Below are 19237 nucleotides of genomic sequence, written 5' to 3'. Positions count from 1 at the left end.
CAGGTTTCATTGATTTCATCGTGGAACCCACCTTCACTGTGCTGACAGACATGATTGAGAAAATCGTGACTCCGCTGATCGAAGAAGCCTCACCCGCCGGCCTGGCTGGATTCAGACGCTCCAGGTGAGATTTCGAATGAATGGGCAGCAACAGTGCTAGTATATTAGAATATTAAAGCTCTATTCTCAAAAAACTGACCTCGTTCAAAAGTTTGAGGTCATGAAGATTTTTTTGAAACAAATTAATCAGCATATTAGAATGATTTCTGAAGGATCATGTGACACTGAAGACTGGAGTAATTCAGCTTTGCATCACAGGAATAAATTTTGTTTTAAAATATATTCCAATAGAAAACAGTTATTTTAAGTTGTAAGGTTTCACAATTGTTTTTACTGTATTTGGATCAAATAAATGCAACATTGCACTCTAAAAAATGCTGGGTTAAAAAGGGACAAACCCAGTGGTTGGGTTAAAAACAACCCAATAGCTGGGTTTGCCCCTTTTTAACCCAGCATTTTTTTGAGTGTGGTGAGCATAAGAGACTATTAACTTGACCTTACTAACTTTTGAAAAGAAGCTAAAATTGAACATATTTATCGACTAGACATTGCACTTGTGTAAATTAAAACTTCAATTAAAGTCTGTTCTTGTCAGTCAAAGTGGTTCACAAATCAATCCGAATGAGTAAATAGCAAATTGATCTGAATCTAAATTATCATCTTAAACAACTGCAAAAGTCATGGAAATTAATTGGTCAAATATGTGGAAACTTTTGTTTTGAACTTGAATCTTTCCTTTAATCACCTAATACTTTAGTTGCACCATATACTTTTATGAGGTCATTATGTGTGAACTACCAAACATGCCTGCAGGTGAGTAATGTAGTATTTGGACGCACATCCTTTATCTAGTCATGGAAACTCTTGGTATCCTTCATCAGCTTGACAACTAATGACATTACACTTAAAAGTGATGCACTTCCATATAATCTAAAGACAAACATTTACTGGAAGCTATTTAAATGCTCACTCTATGTGTCTATGTGTGTTTTTGTGCAGTCTGAATAACATCCCGTCGGACGGTAAACGCTCTACTGTGAGAGGCACTGGTTCGGAGGGCGGCACTTCCCTGAACTGCTCCGTAAACGCTGTCGATTTTAAGAACTTCAAAAGCACCTGGAATGAGGAAGTGCATAAAAACAGAGAAAAATGGAAAGCACAGGCTGCCAAAGGTATAAACGCAAACATATACACATGCACTTAATAAAAATCGAGATGATGTGCTATTAGTAATGCTTGCTATTGTTGCTCGTACTAAGGGTTAGGGATTTAAACAAACCCCTAAAATATTAATATTTGGCTATTTGGTAAATTACGCTGAATATAAATAAAAGATACATTAAATAGTGATGCGCTGGTTGGACAATGGATCCAGGCCATATCTAAAGACCAGAAAATCATGAGAAATTAGAGAACAGTCCATTTCTCTGGGCATTATGTGTCTTTCTTATGAGGAAAATGAGGGAGTTTATCCCCTGCATTCCTTTTAGGCCATAAAACCAGTGATATCAGCATTGGTTACCATGGAACCAGAGGCCTGTTCTGCCTTTCTGAGGTGTTAGGTGCATTTCGGGGGAAGGGTCCATAGACCCTCGTAATTGGCCATTTGGTTAGGTGATGGGGAGTTCGATATTATTTGTTAAATATAACAAAAAGTTGTGTGTCTGATTGGTCCAAATGCTACAAGAGTAAGAGCTCTAATGACTTGGGGCAGTACGCAAAGCCATAGCAACTGCACAGAACACCCTAGCAACCACATAGAACACCTTATCAATTGTATAGCAATACCCTGGCAATCATTTACAATGCCTTAGTATGCAAGGCCAAGCAGCACTCGTCTCTTCAGAAACTGTGAAAATCTAGCTTTCATTCAGAAATAGAAATTAATTCAATATGAATAAAAGATTTAAAAATAAATCTTCATAACTTGAATCTAGATCTCCATTTGGCACAGATTTTGTAGAGGGAAATGTTGTAATATTAAATCACGATTGACTACAGTACATGTGTGGATTGACTTAGAATGTGACAGCTGATCTCAGAGGAATGCTTTATCATTTCAAAGAAATGTTTTCTGGCAATACTTCACATTAGACTTCCTGTTTCATTCATTTCTATTCATACTTGACCTGTGAATTCAAATAGTGTTCAAACAAAAATACTTTTTTTTTCCAAGGAAATTAATACTTTTAGTTACCAATGACTCATTATATTGATCAAAATTTACAGTTGAGAAATTTATAGAATTGAAAGTTTTCTGTTTTGAACATTCTATTCATCAAAAGTACTGAAAAAAGGGTTTCCACAGAAATATTAAGCAGAACAACTGCTTTCAACATTGACAATAAACAGACATTATTATTTCTGAAGAACTCTGAAGACTGGAGTAATGATGCTGAAAATTCAGCTTTGCATCACAGGAATAAATTACATTTTAAGATATATAAAAATAGAAAACAGTCATTTTAAATAGTAATAATATTTAACAATATAGCTGCTTTAATGTATTTGGTAAGCATAAGAAACTTCTTTCAGAAACATTAAAAATTCTTACCAACCCTAAACTTTTAAACAATTAGTGTATCCAGAATTCGAATATCCCATATCCAATATTCCATATTCGTAATTTTTCATGCTTAAAGTGACCTCACTTTCACAGTGCCAGTATTGATGAACTGAATTTGTCTGTGTTAGATCTGGAAGAGAAGGCCAAACAGGAAGAGACCGAGGAGAAAGATAATGAAACCGACACAGACACAAGACAAGAGAAGGATTCAAAGACAGATGGAGAAGCTACAGGCGATAACGAGGAGCCCACAGAGCAACAGCCCAGAGAGGAAGAGGGCAATAAAGACCCAGGGGGGGTGAATGGGGCTCAAACACCAGCGTCCGATGCCAAAGAGCCCGAGACCAGCAGTGACACAGACAACAGCCAGCGAGCGCACAACGGTGAGCGTCAAAGTTTTCAAATCTGTGGATTTTTTTATTTTTTTATTTGATTTTATCCCAATATTACTTTTCCTAAACTATTTCTAATCCTAAACACCTGTACTGACCGATACTTTGGTTTACCTTATGCATGATATAAACTAGTGGTTGACCGATATGGGTTTTGATTATTTTAATATTTTTAACATTATTAATATTATTGACATTACATCTGTATATAATGTTAAATAATGTACATGATGTAAACTAGTGGTAATGGCCAAAGCCAATAATGATATTTATATACTGGCTGGTTGTTAGCAGATGCCAAAAAATGCATAAATATTATTAAAAATAATATTTTAAATATGTAATAATTTTGTTTATTGCTGTTATTATTATTATTATTATTATTATTACATCACATTTATTTAATGTCCAAAGAAAAGTAATGAAATTGCAGAATTTAAATAACTTATATATTTTCCAAATTAAATTAATTAAAAATACTTTTAAAAAATATTTTAAAAAACAATAATTAAAAAATATTTTCTCAAAATGAATTAAAACAAATTTAAAAAAGAAAAAGATTTGTGAACAGAATATGTAGAGTGTGAATATGACAAAGTTATCATACTATGCTAATAATCAATATTTCAAAATGGCTAAATATGGGCCTGTATATACAGGTCTATCACTCACTACCGTAAACTACTATTCTTGCTTTACCACTTTTTCTCGCTTACTATTGTATTTGTTGTAACCAAACACTATCGCAGCCAAACTATTACATGTTGGAAAGGTGGCTTTGTTCGTAAATGTTTTTAGTATACTTTAGTATACTCTAATTCTAATGTGTTTTGTAGTGTGCTCTATAGTGTATTCTGTACTCTACAATTTACAGTGTGCTGTGTGGTGTGTAGAGTGTCATGTAATGTATAGCGCTTAATGTCCTCAAGCAAGCATACTAACTAGCGTATACTACTTACTAGTGTTGTACTCTGCAATGTATTGTGTTTTGCAAGCGCTGTGTGCTGCAGTATGCTGAATTATGTGGTGTATATGCATTTATGTTCTTTTCAGACATGTTTTACTACAGCTAGAAAAGGATACAACAAAGTTTACACTTTTTCAGAAAGAACGGTTAATGTAGCAGACCAAATGGATGGATGTTTATGTTAGAAAAGCGCTTGTCTTTTCTTTTATTTGTTTGTCTGTTTGTTCGCCCTGAGTGGACTCAGTTAGTGACCCGTGTCTTATCTGAATGTCAGGGAAAGAGGAACTGAACTCACCTGACAGTGACGACAGTGAAAGCAAGAGATCGGACGGTAACTCCATCATCTCTTTTAACTGCTGTTGGCATCACATAGCGGCTGAATGCTAATTTGCATACTAGCAACCTAAATTGCAGCACTGTGTCCTAACCAGGCATGACACGACAAGTTTGCTGTCCACACTCACAACAAAAATCACAGCAAATCTGATGTTTTAACCAATGAGGTTTCACACAGAAAAAACTAATTAACATTGGAGAGATTTTCCTGAATTTTTATTGGTTAGGACACGGTGTACAATAGTGACTGCAACATCATAAAACTGCACTCGCATAATATAGAAAAAAAATAGCATCTTGGGAGTCATATCAGTCCAAAGAAACACTCAAGGATGCATTCCGCTAAAATCTATTGGAAGTAGTTTGCTTTCTGGTCACCTTTGGCATACTTAATATTAGTATATTATGATTTGGTACACACTCCCTAGCTCATACTTATTTAGAACAGATAGTATGTAAAATGGGATTCAGTCGCTATCAGCAGGAGAGCTACTTTAGGTTCATTTCCTCTCATCAGAACAATTGGCAGAAAAACCCATGGTGATTTGATTTGACATCTTCATGCATTTTCTTTCACCTCTGCATTTCACCCAAAAATGAATCTGTTTACTTGGCCTTGTGTTGTTCCAAACCTGTATGACTTTCTTTCAGGTGCAATGTCCCAGACGTTTTTGTCCATACAGTGAATGGGGCTCTTGCTCTGAAAAAGAAGTTCCAGAAAAGTAGTCCATATGACTTATACATTATGTACAATAGTTTTGTTTGACATTTAACACATGACCAATAGTCACTGATGTTAAACTGAGCCCATTGCTTCTTTGGTGCTTTTTTTGTTTTGAGCTTTGACAGCCCCTTCCCAATTCACTTTTCTTCACTTGTCCAATTCAGTTTACTTTTATGAAAGAACAGCCAAGACATTCTGTAAAATGTTGTGTTCCACTAAAGAAAATCATATGGGTTTGGATTGACATGACCACATTTTCATTCTTAATTGTTTCATTCAAAATCACCTGTACTGAGATGATAAGATGTACTATATGCAACTAAAAAAAAATTCCATATATGTGATTAGTTCATCCAAATTAAGCTCAGTTCCCTCCATCTGATTGTAAACACGTGGCATGTCAGTTGTCGTAGTGCCTCATTCCCCTGTCAGACATCAGTCAGAGCTGTGGAACAGGAGCTCTAAATGTGCCAAATATCTGCTCTCCTCTGCAGACTCAGAAGACGAGCACAGTCACTGTGGGATCTCCCCCTCTTCACTGGCAGACAGTGCAGCCGCTGCATCTGCGCCTGATGCCGACTAACAGCACTCCAAATCCTGTACTATGCTGTCACCTGGTGGTTCTTTTTTATTATTCATCTTTTCTTTGTTTTGAGGACGTTTCACATATTAAAATCAGATCCGATGGAGGTTTTTTTTCCCCCCATACTTTCTTTAATTCACATCTGACTTTAAGGATGTACTCCAGGTTTTGGTTCAGAGATACACAAAACCATTAGAGAACTGAGACTTTGGTGCAAAACGGACGTTAAAAAAAGTCTTGCATGGTGGCTTTTGGAAACTGTTGTCATCAAAGCCACATGCATGAAGATGAAATGTGTCCCGAGTCGAGTCGATGGAGACCAACCCCAGCTTGATGTTCTTCCCTCGGGGACAAAGCAACATCTGCCGACCGCTCAAGCACTAAACCTGCACAGACAGCGAGAGGAGAGCTTCAAAGAACTTCAGTCCCTCAGAGCACTCATGCAACCAGATCACCTTCACCAGGCCGTCGTTACCACGTCCAAAGAATGTCTGCAGAACTGCTGTTTGTTTACCTCTTATTTTTATTTGTGTTTGTCGTACATTTGATGTTGCTGTCGTCCTGTTTTTTTTGTTCTGTGTTGATACTGATACTGTACAGTTTCCATCGTGTGTCTTCTGTACATATGCTTTCAGGAGCTTCTTGATGTCGAACCGTGTATGTGATTGAGGGTTTGATCGTTAGTTTAACGGCCCATAATCCTTTGCCAGTATCCTTGCCAATGTCACTTTGATCATAGAAGATTTTTGTTCACAAATAGTTCAGTTCTGTCACAATTTGGCGTAACTTTGACAAACTATTCTAATGATTTTGTCATATGTGATTTGCACAATATATATACTGTATATATATATACGTCAGCTGGTGAAATTACAAAGAAAATTAATGCTTATACAATGGGGTCCAAAAGTCTGAGACCACAATGAAAATTTGGGGTTTTCGTGGGGGGGAGAAAAAAAATTAATATATCAAAATACAAGTGTTATGATGTAAAATGAGGAATAAATATTTAATTAGTAATTACTAATGTACACTTTTCAACTCATCACTCAAATTGTTAATACATTTAGTATATTGTAATTTTTAATTAATACATTTTCTTTCATTAAATTGGAAAAATACTAAATTAGCCTCAGATTTTTGAACCCCACTATACATATTAGGAATAATTCATCCAGAAATGAAAAGTCACTCAGGCCAATTAAGATGTAGATGAGTTTTTTATTCATCAGAACAGATTTGGAGAAATTTAGCATTACGTCACTTGCTCACCAATGGATGCTCTGCAGTGAATGGGTGCCGTCAGAATGAGAGTCCCAACAGCTGATAAAAACATCACAATAATCCACAAGTAATCCACATGACTCCAGTCCATCAGTTAAGATCTTGTGAAGCGAATGTTTGTAAGAATCAAATCCATCAAGGCATTTTAACTGTAATTTAATACTCATTCTGACGGCACCCATTCACTACAGAGGATCCATTGGTGAACGAGTGATGTAATGCTAAATTTCTCCAAATCTGTTAAGATGACAAAAACCCATCTTAGATGGCCTGAGGGTGAGCAAATTTAAAAAAATTTATGTGAACTATTTGTTTAAAATTAATGAAGGTACAGTTGTCCCTTTAAATAACAAATTATGCCTGATTTCTGTGTTGTTATGAGCCAAATCCAATGGGCCAATTAAACCTCTGCAAACATTGTAAGCTCTTCAAACCCTTAAAGTGTAGTAAATGTAATTATTTTGACATTAGGTTATAGTTTGAGTTCTTCTATTTTTGTATTTAATGTATATAAAAGATTATATAATTTATGAAGTGTTTATAGGGAAATTTGGTATGAACAATGAACAATATAGATTAATTGTAGGAAGGTGTACTATTCATGCTTAATCCAATCTCTGAGAGAATTATGACAGAGATTTAAAGGAATCTTATTTTTATTTTTCAATCTGGTAAAAGAAGAAATAGAACGTTTAGAAAGTATGTTTTAGCACGAGCATCTTCTGACAGGTGCTGCGTGCTGATATTACACTTTAGTTCACTGTCCTAGCGAGGTATGTATGTCCCTGTCTGTGCCGCTCATCTTCTCAAAGTATAATGCACCTGTACATGCAAATCAGTTTCATACATAAATTGTAAAATGCAGAAAAAAAAGTAAATAAGGGGGAAAAAGGCCTCCTTGTAAATAGGTTGTTATAAGTAGGCAGCAAAATCCAGTGTAAATGTCTCTGCTGCCTCAACCAAAGATGATTATAATGTCTGTATGTCGTTTATCTGGAGGTCATTGCAAGCCATCATTCATGCATACTTCTTATGAGACACTGGTTAGAAAGCAAGAAAGATTAAAAAAAAGAAGGAAGCATTGTTGCCTTAAATCTATTATTAATTACAAATCCTTGTGAATCATTCTCTGTTGACATTCATAGAATATTTGTGTTCATCTTCCTGTTTAGTTGTGATGACTCCGAACTGAGTCAGAAGAGGACATCTCTTTTTTTCTGTGCTTATGTCAGCGTTTTCTTCATATCTAAGAGATATTGAAGTGATTTCATCATTTTGATTGCGAATCTGAATTTTGCAAAACTCATTTGATTGGTTGATACTGTGCTATTATAAAATATTATAGATGTAATAATGATAACATTTTATGTTTTTTATTTTGGTCAGTGCCCCTCCCCTCCTATTACACAAGCACAGAGTTCATATATCAGATATAATTTCCTTAATCAGTATTTTTTAGCAAAAAATCTAATAATTCTTAAACATATATATATATAATTGATTAAAAGAAGAAAAATCTTTTTTTAAGAATGTTTGGGTATTTTTGAAATTAAAAACAACACAAATACTGATTAAGAAACGTCCTTGCTGGATGAAATGAGTACATACTAAGTTACACTAAATTACACACACTAGCTCTTTGAATATAACTGTGTTTTTAGAAATTTCTTTCCTCTCAAATCTTGAAATTTCAGTAGTCCTTTTCAAGCACATTTAGGCTCAGAATGTGAGATTATTTAGGTGAAATGCTGTACATTTATAGAATATTGAAGTTGATGAGTAAATATGGCACAGTGAGATTCTGCCTTAATAAGTGTGTTTAGTTCTGCTTTGTAGTAACTGTCATGTGTTCAGCTCAGTTGAGTGCATATACGTGTTTGCCAGGAAACCTCGATGTCAAAAGTAAGCTATTTTCATTTTTTTTTTTTGGTTTGAAATCCTCATGTACTGTGTATCTTCTTCAGCACTCATAGTAAAATGAAAGGATGCTCTGATCAGCAGTGCACTAGCAGCGTAAATCATATAGTGCTGTACACCCATCTGTTGGCTATCTAGTGTACTGCATCACTGCAGTCAAACACATTTTGAGATCCACACATTGTTTTGTTTACCTTTTTATTACGTCCCGAAGTATAATTTGTCATGAGATTGTTTTAACTTTTTCTACATTAATGTCTGTTGATGCATTCACTATTTTTTATTTTAAAAAGAAGAAAAAAAATCAATCATAAGGCAGGTGTGGTCATGTGATCATGCTTGTTTCGATGCTCCTTAATTGCACTTTTGTGACAATAAATCTTTACTCAAAGGGCTCAGATGACGGGTTTGAGTCTTCATTTTGATATATATGATTTAAAAATTTACAGAAACTGTATTAACAGAATGGTTGTTAAGAATCTGTTCTGTTTTTTGCAGCTCCCACTCGCCGCAAATACCACCTGGTCAGATACAGTAAGAAACCCAGTTACTGTGTCAACTCCTACTTGCCCTCCCGCCCGCAGAAAGAGGACAGCAAGCCCACAGACCCCCGTAGCAGGGCCAGACACCTACAGAGCATCTCTCTGAGACAGGGGAGGTGACTCCATCTATAGCACACACACTTCTTTCTGTTCTGCACTGATGATGGAGTTGAGTGATGCTATTTCAACCCAAAATCAAAAGAAAAAAAAACTAATAAATTATATCCTGCATGAAGACAGTTACAGACAATTAAGCAGTTTTGCTGAAGATTCTTATTACTGTAGTGTATACAGAAGATAAATAAATAGATCAAATAATTAATTAAAAACAGTAAAAAAAATATATATATATTTTAATTTACATTTTAACTATATATATATATATATATATAATTTTTTTTAAACAACCATAAGAATTGGGGAGGAAAGGTTGCTTGTGCTTAATTTTATTTTATTTTATTTATTTTCATTCTTATTTTCAGTTGTGATGCACATTGCCTTAAACAATGCTTTTAATTGTACCCATACAAAAAATAGTGTAATACAAATTTTAAAAACAAAAACAAGTCAACATTAAGGCACCACAATAAATGTTACCGTGAAGTTTGAATGCTTTAAAAAGAATAATCTGATATGTTTTCACTTTATTTTAATTATCATAATGAGAATTATGCAGCAAGATCTTATTAATTGTGCAACATATGTGTATGTGTATATGTATTTTTTTTAAACAACCATAAGAATTGGGGAGGAAAGGTTGCTTGTGCTTAATTTTATTTTATTTTATTTATTTTCATTCTTATTTTCAGTTGTGATGCACATTGCCTTAAACAATGCTTTTAATTGTACCCATACAAAAAATAGTGTAATACAAATTTTAAAAACAAAAACAAGTCAACATTAAGGCACCACAATAAATGTTACCGTGAAGTTTGAATGCTTTAAAAAGAATAATCTGATATGTTTTCACTTTATTTTAATTATCATGTAATGTTTCTTTTTTTGATTTTGGGGTCTTGAGATGTACCCAGTTAATGTAACCTGCAGTTCATCTGTAATCACACACTGAAACACCTGTACATACTATGTTGAGTATGTTCAGTAGTTCTGCAGATATTGATGTTGATATAGATAAATATAGTCGCTGTTGTCCATATGACATAAAAATAAAACACATGTGTTTGGTTCAAATGGATGCATGCTCCAAATTCCCACTTTTCCAGTCTTTATGCTACGATGTTCATGTTGAATTTAAAAAGATGTTCTTTGCATCATTGCAAGTTGAGTTTCTACAGCATTACACTCAAATGACGAAATGACAACGCAAAAAATATCTGCAAAACCTACGTTTAATGAAGGCTCAGACGACAATCAAAAATAACACTAACAAGAATGAAAACTGAATGTATTTAAAGACATCTACTTCTTCATCTCCTTCTCCTCATCCTCCTGATGAATCATTCGAGCCTCTGTCTTCATCAATCTCACGCCTGCGAAAGAAAAGCGCAGAGAACTGAGACAAAGAGATGGATGGAGAGGACGTGAGGGTGATTGAGTGAAAGGATGACAGGAATCAAAGTCTTGCCTGGTATGAGTGGAGGGCTGCTGAGTACGGGAGTGTCTTTCCTGCGGGGTTTCTTCTGTCCCGGTTTGTCCTGCTGATGTTCCTTGGAGTTGTGCTTCTGATTGTCCATTTCAGCGTTCCCATCTGCAGGAGAACATTTCAGAGACCGGTTCACAAAGCTGGTCTGTGTGTATCAGTCAGACTGTCGCCTTTGTTATTCCCGCTGGATGCTGTTCACCCAAATTTTGACCCTTTTATTGTCATTATATAGCTCTTTTCCTTAAAAAACATTGTACATGCAGATATCCATGCAGAAATGCAGTGAAAAGCAGGCTGCGGTACTCACAGAGATGTTCGTGCATGGCTTTGTCTGAGAGTGACCTCACACAGTCAGTGGACATGCTCCCCACAGCAGTCTGTTCAGGTATCAGATAACAGCACACACACATATACATGACAAAGGCTCTGTCATATTTACTGGAAAGCATATTTACTGAACGTGTGAATGGCAAACTAATTAAACAAAACAGCTTCTCACTATGGGCTCTGAATTTAATATTATTATGGTTAATTATGCAATGTCAAAGCATAATACTTAAATGCATCACATTAAATTTACAAAAAAACTTGTTTAATCCATGTTAATATTCATTATCAAAAAGAGAATAGGTACTTTTTCCTGGAAAGCAAATAAAAATGAGCAAAATTTACATTTGAGGCTCAGTCAGCAATCAAAAATAACATTTTGAGGCTTTTGTGCTCTGATGAATTTTAATATTTAATTTATTCACATACAAACCAAATACTTATATTAATATTACAAAAAATTACATTCACATATATATATATATATATATATATATATGTATAAGCATGTTTAATAAGAATACAATTCTGACCACACTAAATATATACTGTATGTAACATTTCGTTAAAATATAATTACACTTATTAAATTTTATTGTATTAGTCAATTAACATTTACCTGAAATGTATCTGAAATATATATACGAAAATATATAAATCATATTTCAATAAGTAACAAATAACATTTGCTTCAGATTTGATGTGACCATCTACAATTAAAACATACGGCATCATAAAATAGCCCATATATATATATAATAAATGGTAAAAAAATTACCTATGTTTAAATACTCCAAAAAAAAAACTGAATATATACTGTAAACATTTTACTATTTAAATATTATTTATTAATCAATTAACATCTGCTGAAATATTTTGGTATTTATCTTTCGATCTAGAAAATAACTAAATAAGTGAATTATAAGAAAGAGAGAAAGGCCTTACCTCAGTGCAGCAGAGAGACGGAGAGCGAGTGCAGGCCGGATCAAAGACAGGGGTTATGTACTTCAGGAGGAGGGGCTTCTTCTAATCCGGTCTCCATTAGAGCCTGTTGTCTTGGTGACGGAGGCCCTTGTCATGTGTCAATCGTCCCAGCTTCCATGAACACACGTCATCGAGGTTAATGAAACAACTTCAACTCTTTAAGCAGTGATTCAAACACGATGAAGGTCAGGTTTGGTAAAACGGAGTGTGTTAAAGGGGTCATATGATGTTGCTAAAAAAAACATTATTTTGTGTATTTGGTGTAATGAAATGTGTTTATGCGGTTTAAGGTTCAAAAAACACATTATTTTCCACATACTGTACATTATTGTTTCTCCTCTATGCCCCGCCTTTCTGAATTCTGAAAAGCGAGGTGTGCTGTGATTGACCAGATATCCAGTGCGTTATGATTGGCCAAATACCTCAAGCGTGTGATGGAAATGTTACGCCCCTTGCCATACTGTGATGCCCTGTCCGGCCGGAGCGACGAGACAAAAACATGAAAACCCATTATAAACAAGGCAGTCGTTGCTTCCAGTGGGGACATAATTATGGATTATAATGACTTGTACTGTCTTTTTACGCATTGCGTTGCATCACGCCGCGTAAACATAAAACCATGTCTGCATTTGTGATCGGAGAAATGACAAACAACAAGCTCTACTCTACACTGTCCAAAAAACTCGCTTCACTAATTTCTAGTCGTGTCCATTTTTGGAAGGCCAAACAAAGTAGTTTCGCTTTCACAACGAAACACAGCGTCACACACGGCGGCCTAGAGTGAGCGGTGGAGGCCTACAGTGATCAGAGGCAGCGGGCTTGAGAACGGCGCGGCCGGCGGATTCGACGAAGGAGGCTTGCGGCAACCACATGTGACGACCCCGGGCTGGACACCGCTTCGTCCACGGTGAAAGCCGATCCGGCGATCCACAGCGCGAAGTTGATGTATTTCCTCAGCGACCAGCACGGATCAGCTCCAGGCATGACGAAGCGGATATCGTCCTCTTTTGGAAGACCAAACAAAGTAGTTTCGCTTTCACAACGAAACACACAGCGCCTTCACGACATGGCGGCGGCAACAATACTACAGCGAGAATAAAAGTTACGCCTTCTTTCTTTGCGTGAACATTTGGGCGGCGTTATGCAAATCTTCCCACATAGTGACGTAGACATGTGGGGGCGTGTTAGAACGAGCCGTTTTAGGTAGGCGTGGCTGACTCTTAACTTTTATAAAGAATATATCTAGATTCTCTGGAAAATCTCTGGAAAAGTCTGGATTTGAGACTTTAGTATTTGCAACTTTACAGACCTTCTTTATGCACCAAGAGCTTGTAACACTCCAAAGAGAAAGGAAAAATTGTAATCGCATCATATGACCCCTTTAAGATAATGTCTTCAATGCAGTGATTCCTACTTCATTTGGTTTTGATTTTAAGTGCATCCATATATAATTAAAATATACCACATCATAAATAGCCCAATAATATTTAAGATAATTTTACGCGTCTACACTCACCACAACTCATTACTAGCTCAGTGGAGAGGTGAACAAGAGGAAATGAATAATAATGGAAAACAATGTGGACATTGTTTACTGACAGGCTTTGATGTCTTTCTACTCCTCTAATGTGAATGATGTTTCCTCCTGTATGGAGAGTGTGTGAAGTGGTTTTGATTATTTTTTCATTCACTGAGCCATAGTCTACTACCTTGTTAAACACAACTCTATATAAACAGTCCATATGCCAACCTGACGCCTGGTAAGGGAGCGTCTGCCAAGAACATAAATGGAAACGTAAAACCTGGTCAGTCAGGATAAGGATACAGTGCGGCACTTTACACATGATCCCTAAATTCTGAACGCGGCAGTTACAATACGCGATTTTTTTACTGATTTTTTTTAACACCGATACTGATCTCTTTTTTTGTTGTTGACAAATTTACGTTTGTTTAGGGGGTTGTAACGTTACAACGATTTGAAACAAAATATAATTTTTTATATTCCTGAGAACATATTTGAGGAAGTGACATCGAAGTATTTCTGATAAAACGATCCAAACAGGTAAGTTTCTCACAGTGTAATTACTAGTATTTAATTATTTTCACACATATTGTAAAGCTTAATACTTTAGCTCGGTTACATGACAAAACAGTGAATAGTTTGTAGGCACAAAGCATTTTAACAGCAGCATTGGCCTTCAACTACTTAACGTTAACATTCCCCAAAACATTTTTAATGTGACAAACAATTGAATGGTTATTGCACAAAACGTGTTTTGACAAACTGTTATGACTTGTAATACCTTCTGATTTATTACACCAAAACTGCATGTATACAATATTTATTCAATTATGAATTCTGTGAATGTCAAACCTAATCTTGGTTAGTAACACAAGTTAAATATCAGTACATAACTATAATTCAAGAGGTAAATTGGCTACTGAGAAAGCCATAAGTTACTGTACTTATTTTGTAGACCATTATTCTACATTGTAACTCTATTACTATTACATGGTCCTCCATATACCCCGCAGCTGTCCCAGTTGGGAAATGTTTATTTCTAAGGTTCAACAATGTTCTTAAATTAAGTTATTAAAAAATAGGCCTACTGACATTTTCAGCAGCAAATGGTTTCATTTCCTGAGACTGGGCCATAACTGTTGGAGAGTATCTCAGGAACAGTGGAGGAACCATCAGATCATTGTCCAATCAGACAGCGGGACCAGCACTTCTTCATCAGGAGAGCAGCAGTTTCCTTATATGGTCAGTGCAACACCACAATGATATGAAGTGTTTCATTACAAAGACACAAAGATGGAGTGGGAGAGGGAGCGAGAGAGTGTTAGGCTGCTGGGAGGAGGTTCACTCTACATTAAGAGATGTCTGTGCTGTGCACACATAAAAACTCAAATGGACACATGATAATGGTATATACATAATTCTTTATTAGTTCTGCGCTCAAGAGTCAACACTTCACTTTATAAGTGACTTCCAAAAAAACAACGAAATGGGTCTTCATCACTGCTGTGGCACTACATAAAAGGAAAGAACAAAATTATTAGTTTTGTATGTTGCATTCAAGTCATTCAGACCCCATAAAATGTCTAAATTAAAAAATTAAAAAAATTGTTTCCACCACATGATAAATTCTGCAATTCTGAGAGCATATCTCACAGTTATGCTCTCTTTCTCACAAAGAGAAAAGTCAAAATTGTGAAAAGTCAGAAATGTCAGATATACACTTGCAAATGTGAGAAAAAAGTTCAAAGATAAAAAGTGGCAATCACCTTATTTAATTCTGTGGCAGAAACAAACAGATCTGAATTGCGAGATGTAAACTCAAAATTCAGAATTGCGAAATCATCGACAAATTATTTTATTGGGTCATTAAGTAAAATTAACTTTTGATTTCAGACTGAAGCAGAAAACAAACCTTATTCCAATGAGTTATTGTTCATTGAATGTTGTAATGAATTTTTCAACTGAAAGATACAAATGCACAATTAACAATGCGTTAGGACATTATCATTATCAGATCTAATTATTCTGATGATGAGGGTATGAGATGTTTCTTACACTTTTAATAAAAGCTACAAAGTCTAGCCTGTCTGGTTTGCAATTGGCCTCCCATTGGGTTTTACTGGGGAACCGGTGTGGATCTTGGCATGCCTCATGACAGGTGCAGTGATGATGGACGCACCGCTGTGGACTGGACGTAATGGGCGGCAGGCAGCACTGAATGGCCACGCTCCTGGTTGAGGTGGGTTCTGAATGAGGCATATCAGAGGGTGTAATTCGCAGATGGGTGCACAGCTGAGACTGTTCGTCCATGAGCCGATTCAGCTTCTATAAACATAAAAATACAGGGATAAAACAAAGGTGTTCTGCTTTATATTCTGGACATTGCACCGCTGAAGGATGTTGGTTGGTAACAAAGTGGGTTCAGATTCATGCTTGAAAGTGTTTTGCCCCATATTTAAATATTTGGGGGGAAAAAAATTCAATTTGTGGCATTTTTGCACCAAGCCCTATATTCTGACCCATGAACCATATTTAATGTTTAGTTTATGAGTAGATTGAATACCATTTTAATGCTGTCATCATAGTGATGTACCAGATCAGACAGCTGCTGTTCAAGCGTCCCAGCTTCATGTTTGACAGCTTCTCGTAGCCTCAAAACATCTTCCACTTCCTCCCTGAGACACAAAATCAACTTTAAACACTGCAAAATACTATTGAGGAGCACTATTAATCAGTGATATATCCGTTATGATGGTATTCGCTATCACCTGTGGGAATCTGACAGAGATCCGATCACGGATGCTTGTTCTTCTTGTAGTCTCACTTCAATTTCTGTCAGAACTGCCCGGAACTTCCTCAAACATTTCACCATGTCTTCAAGCTCATCCAGAGAGTACTGGAAATAGAGAAATAGAAGGATATTTGTCTGCTCCTGCATGATCCCCTCCGAAGGTCTTTAAAAGTGGTTAAGCTGGTTTTTGGTGTATAACAGCTGGTTATTTGCTAGACTCTGGTTAAAACATGACGTCAGTCCCACCAACTGGTAGGTCCAACTGATGAACCACCTAACCCAGATCAAAAACCTGTTTTTTTTGTTTTTTTCCCATCAAAAAACATTTGCGCTACTTGAAATACAATAAACGTAAACAAAACAAAAAAAAAGAAGAAGAAAAAAAAAAAACTTATTTTATTTCAGGTAGTTGCCAAGACAACATTAATTTAGTTTACCCTGATGCACAAAAATAATTAAAACTGAAATAAAAACAGAGAAAAATTATTAAAACTAACTAAAACTACAGTGAAAACAGATTATACAGATATATTATTAATATCTCAATGATACTAAAATAAAACTGGCTTGAAGCTGGGGTTTTAGCTGGATTTTCCAGTAGCGAGGAGTATTTTGCAGTTCGTGACCTCTGACCTCCAAATGCAGGCAGCTTCAGTGGAGTGTTTGTAAGCGAGGATGTGAGTTAATGGGGATTTTGGTGCGTGTGTTTAAAACCTGTGAAGGTTCTGAAGTGGTCAATGTTCGCTACTGTTTTCCATTATACATGCAAATTACTTATACAAATTCAAATGAGCCTCATTAAACATAAGCGGTGCACATAGCTTTTAATCGCAGATGTTTGAGAGGCAGAAGAGTTTTTCCCAGAATAGAATGTTTAATCTTAGTTTGTTCTTAAAATCAGAGGAAAGATCTACTGGTAGTAAAGAGCCCATGGAAATCAATACTTCAAATGTGAAGCTCCTCCCACATACCATGAAGCAACAAGTGTTTTTTTTGTGTGTTTTTTTCAAACCAAATATAAAAACAATGGGCCACAATTGCAACAGCAGAACAAATTTCTGTGAAAATGATATTACATAAAAATGTTTACACAGAAATTCTTAAAGGGGTCAAATTAGAAAGGAAAACTTGAAATCGCATCATATGACCCCTTTAAGTAAACCACCTATACATTGAGCTGAATTTTGTGTAAAAATGGTCGAAATTACTTACAAATAATAATTTTCATAAATTAAAAGCAGTGTATGATTTATAAGGATACACTAACAACATAATTCTAGCAAAATAGCAAAAAGACAATAATGACTTACTGGATATTCATTTTGAGATTTGCTACAGATTACATTTAACAGTGTTATTAAATTACTGTTTTAAAATATTAATTTAAGCGAGCATTAAATTATGGCAGTCTACATTTAAAAATAGGAAAAAAGCATGTGCAATTAAATATCTAATACTGACCAATATTGATATGATAATTTTAAATCAACCAATAATCAATATGCTACCTATATATCTGTAACATGGGATTTGGGTTTTGTTTCTGGTTTAGGTTTTCATGTCTTTTATTTTGATATTTTGTCTTGTTTCATGTTCCTGTCATGTGTTTTCCTACCCTGTCATGTGATCCTGCCATGTGGTCCTCTTGTTATTAGGGTTGTTCGACTTCATGCGGCGCCGCAAAGATCGGCTGCCGCCTGACAAAAGCAATGCATTCTGGTTAGAACATTTGTCCGACTTTGATCGGTGCTGCAGCCGCCTTACGATCACACGTGCCATCAAAGTACTGCGAGAGAGCAAAATGAGACCAGCCGCCTAGGTCAGGCACTGCCAAAGCCTTGATGATGACACACTTTATTCTCATTGGTTAGATTCGGTGATGACAAGCACGACGTGTGTTGCGTGTTTATTCTAACAATTCAATTCCAATAATGCTCACAAATCTGTTTTTATAACAGTAAATATTTTTTAGTGTAGTCACACTGTTATCTTGAGTCATGTTTATTAAAAACACTGATAAAAGCATATATTCCCCCCTCTTAATTGGTATTTAGTAGCCTATGTTTATGCAGAACTTTATTCTTGAACAGATGGCACTGTATTAAGCAGTACATACGAAGTGTTTCTGTTGCTCATAAAAACGTTTCTGTGTATTTGACAAATATTGCATTTAATTTACTTAATCTGTGATCGAGTAAGCAAACACCGTGAGAGCGTCATAACCGGGAGCAGAAAGTGTCCGACTAATTCCGCCCCCAATTTAACACAACTGTTTTATATTTTAAAATGTATACAAATGTAATTTATTCCTGTGATGCAAAAGCTGAGTTTTCAGCAGCCATTACCCCAGCCTTCAGTGTCACAGGATCCTTCAGAAATCATTCTAGTATGCTAATATGCTGGGTGCTCAATGTTAAACAGTTGTGCTGCTTATTTTTTGGAAACCGTAATACAATTTTTTTCTAGGATTCTTTAATGAAAAGAAAGTTTAAAAAAACAGCTTTTATTTGAAAAAGAAATCTTTTATAAATCTTTCTGATCCCAAACTTTTGAATGGTTGTGTAATACATTTTAAGAAAGTATATTTCTGAAAAAATGATTTTATAAAATATTGTATTTTCTTAATTTCTCACAGGAAA

At 35.6% G+C, this 19237-nt stretch overlaps 3 protein-coding genes across 5 annotated transcripts in view; 1 reads left to right on the top strand and 2 right to left on the bottom strand.

Annotated features, from left to right (window-relative positions):
* The window catches only part of pde1ca (phosphodiesterase 1C, calmodulin-dependent a), a 64138-nt gene extending 54581 nt beyond the window's left edge, over positions 1-9557 (top strand). Inside the window, exons 13-17 of one of the 3 annotated variants that reach the window (XM_016237602.1) lie at positions 4-124; positions 1060-1232; positions 2755-3009; positions 4260-4316; positions 5540-6571. In XM_016237602.1, coding sequence (XP_016093088.1) covers positions 4-124; positions 1060-1232; positions 2755-3009; positions 4260-4316; positions 5540-5628 — 695 coding nt within the window. In that variant the 3' untranslated portion in view covers positions 5629-6571. Of the gene's footprint in view, positions 1-3; positions 125-1059; positions 1233-2754; positions 3010-4259; positions 4317-5539; positions 6572-9327 lie in introns of those variants that run through there. The other 2 variants (XM_016237594.1, XM_016237611.1) reach the window with 2 other exon arrangements.
* Positions 1-19237, bottom strand: part of LOC107555379 (coiled-coil domain-containing protein 129-like) — a 34919-nt gene that overhangs the window by 2368 nt on the left and 13314 nt on the right. Inside the window, exons 10-13 of the mRNA XM_016238148.1 lie at positions 16576-16703; positions 16371-16482; positions 15863-16132; positions 15720-15768 (exon numbers count right to left, since the gene is read on the bottom strand). Of these exons, the coding sequence (XP_016093634.1) occupies positions 15721-15768; positions 15863-16132; positions 16371-16482; positions 16576-16703 (558 nt within the window). The 3' untranslated portion in view covers position 15720. The remainder of the gene's footprint in view (positions 1-15719; positions 15769-15862; positions 16133-16370; positions 16483-16575; positions 16704-19237) is intronic.
* Positions 10791-12277, bottom strand: ppp1r17 (protein phosphatase 1 regulatory subunit 17). Its single transcript, XM_016237645.1, has 4 exons — positions 12247-12277; positions 11282-11351; positions 10957-11079; positions 10791-10861 (listed from the first exon to the last, which is right to left on the bottom strand). Exons 2-4 carry the CDS (start codon positions 11334-11336, stop codon positions 10791-10793), a joined length of 249 nt encoding a protein of 82 aa, XP_016093131.1. The 5' UTR covers positions 11337-11351; positions 12247-12277.

This window comes from Sinocyclocheilus grahami, unplaced genomic scaffold (assembly GCF_001515645.1).
Source record: "Sinocyclocheilus grahami isolate Dianchi unplaced genomic scaffold, SAMN03320097.WGS_v1.1 scaffold19.1, whole genome shotgun sequence".
Taxonomy (NCBI): Eukaryota; Metazoa; Chordata; class Actinopteri; order Cypriniformes; family Cyprinidae; genus Sinocyclocheilus; species Sinocyclocheilus grahami.
Note: the sequence above shows the minus strand (reverse complement) of the source record. Positions and strands in the feature narration are given on the sequence as shown.

Coding starts and splice junctions, on each gene's coding strand:
- ppp1r17 (XM_016237645.1), bottom strand. CDS start 11,336: ATGTCCACTGACTGTGTGAGGTCACTCTCAGACAAAGCCATGCACGAA. Junction 11,080..11,281: donor AGCCATGCACGAACATCTCT/GTGAGTACCGCA, acceptor GTTCTCCTGCAG/ATGGGAACGCTGAAATGGAC. Junction 10,862..10,956: donor CAGCCCTCCACTCATACCAG/GCAAGACTTTGA, acceptor TTTCTTTCGCAG/GCGTGAGATTGATGAAGACA.